Source organism: Megascapheus bottae, chromosome 3, assembly GCF_031878675.1.
Source record: "Megascapheus bottae isolate mThoBot1 chromosome 3, mThoBot2.hap1, whole genome shotgun sequence".
Taxonomy (NCBI): domain Eukaryota; kingdom Metazoa; phylum Chordata; class Mammalia; order Rodentia; family Geomyidae; genus Megascapheus; species Megascapheus bottae.
In genome coordinates, this window is record NC_143511.1 from 84576963 (window position 1) to 84589491 (window position 12529).

General features: G+C 45.8%; 1 protein-coding gene across 1 annotated transcript in view; it reads left to right on the plus strand.

The window, feature by feature from the left end:
* Garnl3 (GTPase activating Rap/RanGAP domain like 3) overlaps positions 1 to 12529 on the plus strand; it is a 127658-nt gene that overhangs the window by 67731 nt on the left and 47398 nt on the right. The window contains exons 7-11 of the mRNA XM_090330662.1: positions 1903 to 1967; positions 5024 to 5087; positions 7750 to 7776; positions 11312 to 11387; positions 12294 to 12392. Of these exons, the coding sequence (XP_090186788.1) occupies positions 1903 to 1967; positions 5024 to 5087; positions 7750 to 7776; positions 11312 to 11387; positions 12294 to 12392 (331 nt within the window). The remainder of the gene's footprint in view (positions 1 to 1902; positions 1968 to 5023; positions 5088 to 7749; positions 7777 to 11311; positions 11388 to 12293; positions 12393 to 12529) is intronic.

A 12529-nucleotide genomic window follows, 5' to 3' on the forward strand; every position in this document is an offset into this window, starting at 1 on the left:
GTCCTGTGGAAGGTGTGCCGGGGAACTGGGCCTCCTCCCAGATGCTCTAGGTGCTCCAGGGCTGACCTTGATGTGCTCATCCAAGTCCTGTCCTGGGACGTGGGGAATCAAAAGGCCTGGCATCTGTCCCCTTAGCCTTCCAGTTCTCCCTTCCACAAAGGCAGGAAAAGGTAGCTTCCCACCTCTTCTGCCTTTCTGGAATAGATTTTCTCAGCATTGTATCTTCTTCCTAGGAAGTAAAACTCACCCACCTCTTCCCCTTGGTTGCCAGGTGCTGAGGGAGGGAGGAGAGGACAAACTCAGGAGAAAAGTTTTACCTATTTTCATATCAGAAGCTGCTGTCCATACTAAAAATGGTGCTCTGCACCCTGGAGAGAGCAAAGGTGGCAAATGTCCCTGGAGCCCGGCTGCAGATGAGAGATGGGGAAAACTTCCTGTGCGGTGCCATTGAAAGAGAGATGTGTACAAAGCAGACGAGGGAGCAGGGGACTGCTCCAGGCAGAAGAACCACAAACATGAGGCACACCAGGGCCCCGCTGTGGGGTCACTCCTGTTCAAACTCTAGCACCATTGTGAAGGAAGCTTAGGCTGGCATGAGAAGGAGGAATCCCCTTCCATTGAGCAGGGCTCCGGCCTTCCTTAGAGCCTCTTACCTAGGCCCTAAATCCTATGCCCAGAGCTGGGAGTTGCCTGGCTACAAACAGAAGTGCTGAAGGGAAGTAAGGCACTGAAAAGATGAAAATGTTGATAGAAGGGGGTTCTGAAGCCCCCCTTGAATTCAGGTGAGCCCTGGGGGCTGTGAGATCCCCACAGCATTGGACCATGCTCTCCCTCGCCCCTACCTGGAGCTCACCTTCCATTAGGTCCTAAAAAGTAGTTCAAGAAATAGCGAAAGGGCAACCCTACTTTAAACAGTCTGTGCTGGGCTTCTTCTCTAAACATAGAAGACTTTTTATAAAAAACAACGATTCACAGGAGGGGGCGAGGGGAGGGAAATGGGGACAAAAACATGAGAAGAGGTATCAATATATGAGAAGTAATGCACCTACTACCTGGCGAATATAACTGTAACCCCACTATACATTACCCTGACAATAAAACAAACAACAAAAAATGATTCACGCTTGTAAGCCTAGCTACTCAGGAGGACTGCTAAAGCACGTAAGACAAATCTCTAATTAACCACTAGAAAAAAATGAGAAGTGGGACTATGGCTCAAGGGGTAGGGTGATAGCCTTGAGCTGAAGAGCTCAGGGACACTGCCCAGGCCCAGAGTTCAAGCCCCATGACCCACAAAATAAACAACAACCAAAAAAAAAAATTCACACTGACCGTTAATAAAAAGTTTCATTCAGGCAATACAGCCTTTATAGACAGAGATCACAATCCAGCCATTCAGAGATGATCCTACAACATCCTTCTAGACGTCTGTCCATGTGTACACACAGACGCACACTCACACACAAACCATTATGTGAACAGGTATGTTCAGCTCGTACCTGCATTCCTGCAGCATGCTCACCTCCTGCTTCTTGCTGTGTCTGTGCCCTGACTCACCCCCAGTAATCTAAGACCTTCCTCTTAATGATTCTGCCCCCCCTCTAATAGTTCCTCAGGCCTGTGGCTGAGCCTGTAACACCTGGACTCTTGTGGGACTCTCATTCAAAGTATAGCAGATGGCTCAGCTGCTCCCCACATTTTCACTGAAGACCTGTGTGTTAAAGAGTTGGGGGAAGGAAAAGGTACTGTCAGCTCTGAGCAGGATTTTTTTTCCAGCATCACATGTGTTCATGCCTCTCAAAGGAAATAAACCAGACCTAGTTTCTTCAGTGGTCCAGTGGGGATCCTTCAGACATGGAAGTTTCTGGACTCATCACTGATTCAGTGCTTTGACTTTTCCAGGGTACCCAGAAAATATGCCTTCCCTACAGTCCCACAAAAACTCTCTCTGTGAAGTCTATCTTAAGGTGAGTACTGGTAAGCACAGCCCCCCTCCACAGGTGACAGGCTTATGTAGACTCTATTTCCTGGGACCATTCTGGTTATTAGCTTTCCATTGAGTTTTGGCGGCATGCCACACCTGCCAAGCAGTTGGCACATGCCCCCCCACGTAGTCTCCACAGCAAGGCTCTAAGGCCAGACTGCTATTGCCCCACCTCACTAATGAGCAAGTGGGGATCCAGAGAGAGGAACTGGGACCTCAGCTGGTGTGTCATGGTGCTGAAGTCTGAGCTCAGGGCCCTGGAGCCCACTCCTGTCTGCATTCCTGGCCTGCCATTGTTCTTCTGCATTCACTTGGGCACTTTGGTTTTAGAAAGTCAAGAAATATGTTTCTTTTCATCTTTTCTACTTTGAAATAGAAACCCAGATGTCAGCAAAGGCTCTCCAAGGAAAATGTGCCTATTCTTCACCGAACAGAAAGTTAAATGATTGGAACATCTGCCTGTTCCCCGCTCAGCCTCCTCTCATTGCCCCCTTCCCCACTTCCCCCTCACCAGTCTCCCACACTGGAATGGGGAGAACTTCCCCTGGCCACCTCTCCAGAGTAGCCGGCCCCCTGGAACCAGCTAAGATCTCACATCACGCTGACGGTAGCTTCTTTGTCCACCTCTGTGCAAAACGATTCACAGGCACTCAATAAATCTTTAAGTTAGCTCCATGAGTAGCACTCCTTTCTCTTATCAGCATCAGTTTCAGAAAGGTAAAGAGATTTGGCAAATGTCTTACTGCTGGTGAGCTGCCAACATGGATTTCAATCTAGATCTCTGGGGTACCAAAGCTGGGGCTATTCACTAATGCCCTCTCATACAGAGGACAAAGCTTGCCTTTTGCCGTCTATCTGAACAAGGTTGTGGCAATCTTTCAGTGTCTCCAGGTAAGTACAAACTGTAGCTGTAACACATAAGGACAGGATGTGTCTTTTGAGTGACGGATGATTAGTTAAAGATTGCAACTGGCTGATCAAGAGGCATGATTAAGAAGTAAAAACAGGGCTGGGAGCATAGCCTAGTGGTAGAGTGCTTGCCTAGCATGCATGAAACCCTGGATTCAATTCCTTGGTACCACACACACAGAAAAAGCTGGAAGTAGCACTATGGCTCAAGGGACAGAGTGCTAGCCTTGGGAAAACTCAAGGACAATACCCAGGCCCTGAGTTCAAGCCCCAGGGCTGGCAAACAACAACAACAAAAAGAATCAAACTTAACTACTGGGCCAGGAGTTTGGCCTAGTGGTAGAGTGCTTGCTTAGCATGCACGAAGACTCGGGTTCAATTCCTCAGTACCACATGTATAGAAAAGCAGGAAGTGGTGAGGTAGCTCAATTGGCAGAGTGCTAGCTTTGAGGAAAAAGCCCAAGGACAGTGGTTAGGCCCTGAGTTCAAGCCTCAGGACTGGAAAAAAAAGCATATCTCATTTGTAAACTTAATTTGATCTCTAAATTGCAGACCTTCTCCTGTCTACTCTAAGCTTTAGATTTTCCTCCAAAACAGCCTGAGGCATAAGTTAAAGAAACATTAGCAAATGGATTAACTTTTTCTTGTTGCTGTTGTTGAACATAGCAATAACTTGCTGCCTGTAGAGAATAATTCATGTTAACTTACTGTGGATATAATACTTGGAATTATACTGGCTTAAATGTTTCTGTGAATCTTTTTCCCCACTGAAATTACCTGGCACCTTTCTTCTTTATTTTGAAGATAAGGTATTTCATTTGGACATTTTGGGGGGTTATAAATTCATTTAGTTGTATGAGCAAGCTCTTTCCAGAGCAGGTAACAGTGTGATTTTAAAGATGAGGAAGACCAGCCAGATGTGGCAGCCCTCCCTGGCTGGTAGAGACCTCAAGGTGGAGATTCAAGGCCAGCTCAGGCAAAAAGAAGTTTGAGACACTCCATTTCAACCAGTGTCTGGGCATGATGGCATATACCTGATATCCTAGCTACAAGGAAAGCATAATGGCTGATTGTTGCAATGCTAGCTTGTCTTTCTCAGCAACTCAGGGGTGCACAGGCTAGCCCAGACATAAGGCAAAAGCCTACCTCCAAAATGACCAACACAGTGACGAGTGCTGGTGGCTCATGCTTATAATCCTAGTCACTCAGGAGGGTGAAATCTGAGGATCACAGCTCTAAGCCAGGCAAGTCAGGAAACTTATCTCCAATTCACTACCAAAAAAACAGAAGTGGAGCTGTGGCTCAAGTGATAGAGTGGTAACAGCCCAACTGATTGAGCAAAGGCTCAGGAATATTACCCACTCCCTGAGTTCAAGCCCCAGGACCAGAACAAAAATAACAATAACCAACACAGAAATGCTATCAGTGTAGCTCAAGTAGGAGAGTACCTGCCTAGCAAGCATCAGGTTCTGAGATCAAGCTCCTGCACTGCCAAAACAAGGAAAGGAGGAGGAAGAGGAGGTATAGAGCCAGGAAGAGAACAAAACTTCTACAGTTGATGCCAAGTTGGGGGGGAGTCTTCTTTTGTTACAAACATAAACTTGAAAACTTTCTTTTGTTGTGTTAGGATCTCTTTATATAGCCCAGACTGGCCTAGAACTCATGATCAACCTGCCTCAACAGGAGTCAAATAGAAGGAGTCAGCTAGCTGGGCACAGTAGCTCACACCTGTGAGCTACTCAGGAGGCTGAGATCTGAGGATCTCGGTTCAAAGCCAGCCTAGGCACTAAAATGTCCATGAGACTCTTATCTCCAGTTGACCACTAGAAAACTGGAAGTAAAGCTGTGGCTCAGGGGGTAGGGTGGTAGCCTTGAGCTGAAGAGCTCAGTGACAGTGCTGAGGCCCAGAGTCCAAGCCCCCAGTCCACTGACTCCTGGCTCTGCCACTAGTCAGCTATTTTGACCTGTTATTTAACTTCTGACCTTTCAATTTCATCTTCTTCACCTTCCAAATGGGGAGAATCCAACCGTGACTTTCTAGAAAACAGAGCTCTTCCGGAGATCTGAGGCTCCCCTCATATCAGTGAAGCTTCCATCAGCTTGTAATTTATTTTGTTCATTCTGTTTCAGTGCTATGAATCTGGACAAGTTTGAGAAAGGCCCAAGGGAAATCTTTCATCCCGAGATACAAAAGGTACCAGAAAATTCTGTGTTCCGTAATTGTGTGAAATGGACTACCCTGTCAGGACAGAGCTGGCAGAGGGCAGTGGTTCTTAGCTTAGGGGACAGAGCTGTGTTTTCTTAACACAGCTCAGGCTGACATTCTGTCCTGCTAGGTTAATGGCTGAGAATCTGTATTTTTCAAATGCTCTTTGACTAGTGCTCATTTATAACTATGACTGAGATCATGGAGCTGCATGGCCCTTGATCCATGAGCCACAAGGATGTGTGTTCACAAAGAGCCCAGTCTTTCACTGACTAATACAGAACCATGGAGAATATGAAAAAGATCTTCAAAAATTAATGACAGACCTTTTAGTCGTTAAGCTCTTACCCATGTAGCCTATTATTCTGGGCATCATGGAGGATTAAAAGTGTCCAGAAAGCCATCCCTGTCATCTTTGGACTTGCTGCAAAGAGAGAACAGTACCCAGGGAGGGGGGAAAAAAAGTAAGGTATAATTTAGATAATTTGGGTAGGGTTCATAGAAAAAAGATCCACACTTTTGTCTTGGGGCTATCATCAGCTTCACTTTGAAGATTCCCCGTGGAAATTTAGACCACAGCCTTCCTGCAGGATGCCATCCCTGCAGCCCCACAAGGGGAGTTGCTGGAGGGGCAGCTTGGAAGTCCATCCACCAGGTGGGGGTGGAGCTTTAAGAACAGGAACAGAAGCCAGACTCAGTTGCTCACTCCAGTAATCCTAGCTACTCAGGAGGCTGAGATCTAAGGATCGTGATTCAAAGCCAGCTTGGACTCTAAAGTCCATGAGACTCTTATCTCCAATTAACCACCAGAAAACCAGAAGTGGTACTGTGCTCAAGCAGTAGGGCAATAGGTGCCCACTGAAGAGCTCAGGGACAGTGCCCAGGCCCAGAGTTCAAGCCCCACGACTGACTCACACACAAAAAAAAAAGGGGGGGGGGAAGAAAGAAAAAGAAAAAAAACAACCAGGAATAGAGTCCTTAAATTCATTTTTTAAAATTTACTTTTTAGAGAAATGATGCAGAGCTGGGAGTTTGGCCCAGTGCAGAGCGCTCGCTTAGCATGCACGAAGACCCGGGTTCATTTCCCTGGTACCACATACACATAGAAAAAGCTGGAAGTGGTGCTGTGGCTCAAGTGGTAGAGCCCTAGCCTTGAGAAAGCACAGTGCTTAGGCCCTGAGTTCAATCCCCTGGACTGGCGATAAATAAAAAATTAATTAATTAAATTTTTAAAAAGAAAGAAACACCATTACTAACCAAAACTAGCCCTTCTGGGCTCAAATGACAACTTGGGGGACAACAGAAGATGACCTAACTGATACCAACAAATTTAGGAATAAGAATACTTTAAAAGCATGAATTGTACCAGACACTTGTAGCTTGTATCTAATGACCTAGCTACTTAGGGGGCTGAGATCTGAGGATAGCAATTCAAAGCCAGCTCAGTCAGGAAAGTCTGTAAGACTCTTGTCTCCAGTTAACCACCAAAAAGCCAGAAGTGAACTGTGGTTCAAGTGGTGGTAGAACACACTAGCCTTGAGTACAAAAACCCAGTCCCTGAGTTCAAGATTTAGGACACACACACACACACACGCACGCACGCACGCACGCACACACGGAAAGAAAATTTTTCAATGGAATTGATGACTTGCAATTATGTACAATGTACAAAAAATACATAACAGTTTTTTTCCAGAATTCAGAAATGATAAGGACAGATAAATTATGAATGAAAGAGGACTCCTATTAAATAAGCTGGAGGTTTCGTGTGCCTCCCACAGTCCTTTCAGAATTGCCAGTTCTCTGTCAGACACAGTCCTCCCAGAGAGCCCTGGGCAGGGGTTCTGAGGGTTCCTTCTGCCTCGTCTGCTTCCTTCTCCACCCCTGTCCCTGCCCTTCTCCCCCTGGCAACTGTGGCTTGCCTGGGCTCATCCCTCCCCATTCCCATCCACTCAGCCCTCTTAGAGCCTTTGACTTTGGTATCTGCTTATCAACTCTAATCTAATTTTTCAGATGTTCTGGGAAAATAGGACTTCCATGGAATTTGTTTGCACATTTATGTATGGAGTGACTAAGAATGAGAAGGAAAGCAGTGGATTGTGGATTTGAGGCTCCCCTGTGCCGGGTGTCCACACACCCATCCTTCACTCTCTAAGTGACCTGCACAGGGTTAAGATAGTAACTATCCTTGGACCATCAGTACAAAGACAGAAACCCAAAACCCCAGTAGACCAAATAACTGGTGCCCAAACACATGTAAATGCAGGGCCAAGCAAGGATTCAAAGACAGAATTCTTTTAGAGTCACTGTTACAGGTTTGTCTTCTCAGTCTTTCTTTTCTTTCCTTTTTTCTTTTTCTTTTTTTTCTTTTGTCTTTTTTTTGGCCAGTTCTGGGGCTTGAACTCAGGGCCTGGGCACTGACCTTGGACACTTTTTGCTCAAGGCTGGCAGTCTGCCACTTGAGCTGCAGTGTCACTTCTGGCTTTTTCTGTGTATGTGGTACTAAGGAATCGAAAGCAGAGCTTTAAGCATGCTAGGCAAGCACCCCACCACTAGGCCACACTCCCCAAAAAAGTCATTCTTTTGAGAATTGTTGAATTAGGGTGATCACTATTAAACATAGATATAACTGTTAAAACTTTCTTGACAGGACTTGCTGGTTTTGGAAGAACAAGAGGTGAGTTGTTTAGGAGTGCTATGCAGTTTCTTATCTGTCAATATTCTCTTTTTCCTGTATTCTCCTTTTACACAACATTTTCTCTTAGACCTTGACTCAAATATGCATGACATGAGCTTGCTCTCACAGGTTAACTTTATGAGAGGGGTTTCAGGGTACACTTTGGAATTTTCTAACAGCTAGCTATTAGGATACAAAATCAAGCCAAGAGCCAGTGCCTTAAGCATGTAATCCTAGCTACTCAGGAGGCCATGTCAAAAAAGTCAGTGAGATTCTTATCTGCAGTGAATCACAAAAAGCTGAAAGTGTTCACTTTGGGTCAACCTTGGCTGAAGTTCTCCTTTCCCTGGGCTTCCTTGTCCTGTGAGTGTGGACCGTCATGGCTATAACTCCCATCTTACCCCTCCTTTTGCACTTGACCTGATGTCAGCTCAGCTGGACATGATCTTGGACTTCCTGACAGCCCCATGGATTGTGCTTCTGGTCCAGTGGCTCTAAGAGTGGACTCCTTGGACCAGCAGCCTCTGCAGCTCATAGAAACCTGCTAAGTGCACATTCTCGTCCTACCTCAGACCTGCTGAGTTGTACACTCTAGAGCGGGATGAAGCAGTCTTCATTTGAACAAATAATCCAGGAAATCCTCATACCTGGCCATCTTAGAGTACCGCTGTTTTAGTTCTTTGGCGGTTATTTCAAAGGGGTCATCTGTTAGATCCCAATTCTTATAGGTACTTTGTGTGTGGGGGGGTGCACACAGGCATGCATACCTTTGTACACATACCAGTCCTGGAGCTTGAACTCAGGGTCTGGGTGCTGTCCCTGAGCTTTTTTGCTTAAGGCTACCACTTTGCCACTTAAACCACAGCTCTGCTTCCAATTTTTTGGTGATCAATTGGAGACAAAAATCTCACAGACTTGGGCCAGGAGCATGGCCTAGTGGTAGAGTGCTTGCCTAGCATGCATGAAGCCCTGGGTTCAATTCCTCGATACCACATACTCAGAAAAAGCTGGAAGTGGTGCTGTGGCTCCAGTGGCAGAATACTAGCCTTGAGCAGAAAGTGTCCAAAGACAGTGTGCGGGCCCTGAGTTCAAGCCCCAGGACTGGCAAAAAGAAGAAAAGAAAAAAAAAGAAAGAAAGAAAATGTCACAGACTTAGCTGGGTGCTATGGCACACGCCTGTAATCCTAGCTACTCAGGAGGCTGACATCTGAGGATCAAAGTTCAAAGCCAGCCCAGGTGCAAAAGGCCCCGAGAAACCTCTAGAAAACGGGAAGTTGGGCTTGGCTCAAGGGTAGAGTGGTAACCTTGAGCTGAAGAGCTGGGGGACAATGTCCAGGCCCAGAGCTCAAGCCCCATGACCCACAAAAAAGAAAAAAAGAAAAGAATCTCACAGACTTTCCTGCCTGGCTGGCTTGTGATTCTCAGCTCTCAGCCTCCTGAGCAGCTAGGATTACAGGTGTCAGCCACCAGCACCTGGCCTGCTATTGGTACTTTTTAAATGACCTCAATAGTGAAAGAGATACCAACCTCCTGGAGACATGTAATTGCAGTCATCACTTCTAAGATAAAAGTGACAAATCAGAAACTCAAAGTGGCTAGATGTCCCTGACAAGATTTCCTGATGAAACACTGGTTTGTGAAGAAGACACGACTGGTGAGAAAGCAGTAGTATCTGGCCAGGTTCATTTCTCTTCTCATTTATTTTGTGCACAGCCACTTTGCACCTCGTATGCATGGCCAGCCCTACTAATTCAATAGAAAGTAAGAAGCCCGTGATTCCTCTTTCTGAAACGGAGCCTGAAGCAGGAAAATACATGAGTTTAAGAGAAAAATGTGCAGTGGTCTGAGGGGATGCAGAGTGATAATGGAGTGGGAGGCTTTGTATGGAGAGATCAAGGAAGGCCACTGGGGCTGAGACCTCCCCGCTGGAGAAGAGGCCACCCCAGGAGCTGGAGAAGAATTCAGGTGTGGGGATTAACTGGAGCGGCTCCCTCCTCTGCCCCTGTGTTTCTGGTGAATATGTCTCTCTCTCACAGGTGTCTTCAAATTGGGGTTTTCATATGGCCAGTTGTCCTGAATCCTAGCATTCATCATTAACCTCCCACCTCTGTAACCATTGCTGTAATCCTTGCTTCTTGTCTACCCCTCGACTGATGACCAAGATTTCCCCAATCTAGTAGTGGGTCAATTCTAACAGTTGATTCTTCCAACAATGGCATTCTTTTTATTATTACTTTAGGTATATAAGAAAGTATAGAGAATGATCCAATGAAAATCCATAAACTCCCACTCAGCTTAGAGAGGAAAATCAAAATTACAACTGAGACCCTGTTTGCAGACCTCTACCCTCTATCTGTCTCACTTCCCCCTTGAAGCTTCTGTCAGATGTTTGCTATTAATTTGGTGTTAAGAGTTGAGGAACAGAAGCTGCAATTTGGACTGGTTACTGCTTGCCTATCTCACTTTATTTTTTATTTTGCACATCTGTTTGTGACTTGTGCAGATTAAATATCTCCAGGAATTGGAGAAAATGAGCTTTTGGTATAAATTGCCCACAATTTCCATTTCTATTTCTGAAAGAGTCCATAAGACATCAGCCAGCCTAAGATTGTTATGTTTGGCTTTGAATTACAATTAGCTCTCCTTTGCTGGCTGGGATTTGGGCTCTTGCTGATGGGTAGGTTTTGAAGATGGCACCAGCCCCAGGGTCCGATGGCCATTTGTCCTTGGCATTCTGTTGCCCCACATGGGATCTGGCATTCTACAGGTACCATTAGCAGTGACATTGCAAATAAATTAATTTAATATAAAAACTATAATTTTTAAGCAATATAAAAACAAATAAATCCCAGCACTGGTAGCTCATGCATGAATTCCTAGCTACTCCAGAGGCTGACATCTGAGGATTGCTGTTCAAAGCCAGTCCAGGCAGGAAAGTTCATGAGACTCTGCTACCTGCTATCCTTAAGAGGAGGGGCAAGAAAGCTCAGGGAGCCATGCGATGGCTCACTCCTATAATCCTAGCTACTCAGGAGGTTGACATCTGAGGATCAAGGTTCAAAGCCAGCCCGGGAACAAAAGGACCTGAGACTCTTATCTCCAGTTAACTTCTAGAAAATGGGAAGTGGGGCTTGGCTCAAGGGTAGGGTGGTAGCCTTGAACTGAAGAGCTCAGAGACAACACCTAGTCCCAGTGGTAGGGCCATAGTCGAGCTGAAGAGCTCAGGGACAGCGTCCAGGCAGAGTGTAAGAACCATGACCCACAAAAAAAAAAAAAAAAAAAAAAAAACCAACAACTCAGGGACAATACTCAGGCCTTGAGTTCAAACCCTAGGACTGGCACACACACACACACACACACAAAAAAATAGGTGGGGAGGATGACTATTTACATTATTTACACTGGTCAAAATTGGGACAAAAGAATCCCCCAAGTATATATTCTGCCAACTGCAGTGGTTCTAAGTAGCAAACAGCCTAGCTCATAACTGTGCTTTGATTTGTAATGAACAGTCATGCCTTTGTCTTTTTGTAAGGGCTCTGTGAACTTCAAGTTTGGGGTTCTTTTTGCCAAAGACGGGCAGCTCACTGACGATGAAATGTTCAGCAATGGTGAGTGAACACTTCTTCCTTGCTGCCGATGTAAGTCTGACCTGCCTTGTTGCATCCTGCCAGTGAAAATTGAGCTCAGGGGCTGCAGCAGGACTCAGTGGTAGAGCACTCTAACCAGCACAAAGCCAAGCTCAGATTCAGTACTGTCAAAAGAAAAAAAGAGCCGGGAGATGGTGGCTCACACCTGTAATCCTAGCTACTTAGGAGGCTTAGATCTGAGGATCAGGGTTCAAAATCAGCCAAGGCACAAAAGTCCATGAGACTCTTATCTCCAATTAAGCATCAGAAAACCGGAAGTGGAGCTATGGCTCAAGTGGTAGAGTGCTAGCCTTGAGCGGAAGAACTCAGGGACAGGGCCCAGGCCCAGAATTCAAGCCCCACAACCCCCCCAAAAAAAAAACAAAAAAATGCTCAGCTCGTGGAGATGGAATCTTTAATACAAGGAGATATTACTACCAAGTAAATTCTCTAAGGCAGTTGTCCCCAGTTTTATTCATTCTGCAAATATTTACTGATCACTACTTTCTATCAGCCCCTGCTCTGAACACTGGGAAAATAGGCCAATGGAAAAGCACCTGGATTGAGAGAAAATTGTTCTCCATTGTCTCCAAAGCAGTGGAAGATTTTTCTTTGTTTTTTAAAAATGATTAGATGGTTTCCTCTTCCTGATGCTTTGCATTTTTCATGTGAAAGACCTGTGTGACTCCTGTAACCCCAATGTGGCTGTGGGGAGGTTGGCTTGGGGAAGTTCCTCTTGGCCTCAGGAGGAGGAAATGTGCTTTCCATGCTGTTTGCCTGCTGCATGCATCAGCAACGCCGAGTCAGTTCCCAAGCGATTTTTCGCACTTAGCTAAACATGAGGACTGGATCCCTATTCCTTCCTCATGCGTTTCCCTCTTCCTACAGAAACTGGAAGTGAAGCTTTTCAAAAATTTTTAGCTCTCCTGGGTGACACCATCACTCTAAAGGGCTGGACAGGCTACCGCGGCGGTCTGGACACCAAAAGTAAGCCTGCCTCTGGAATCATTTGGTTGTAGTTGATGGAATTTTGCGAGGCTGCCTGCATGTGAACTTGTACCTAAGACACCCAGCCAGGGACGATGGGAGGAAGTCAAGCTCCATAACCCAGACTCATGTGCGTC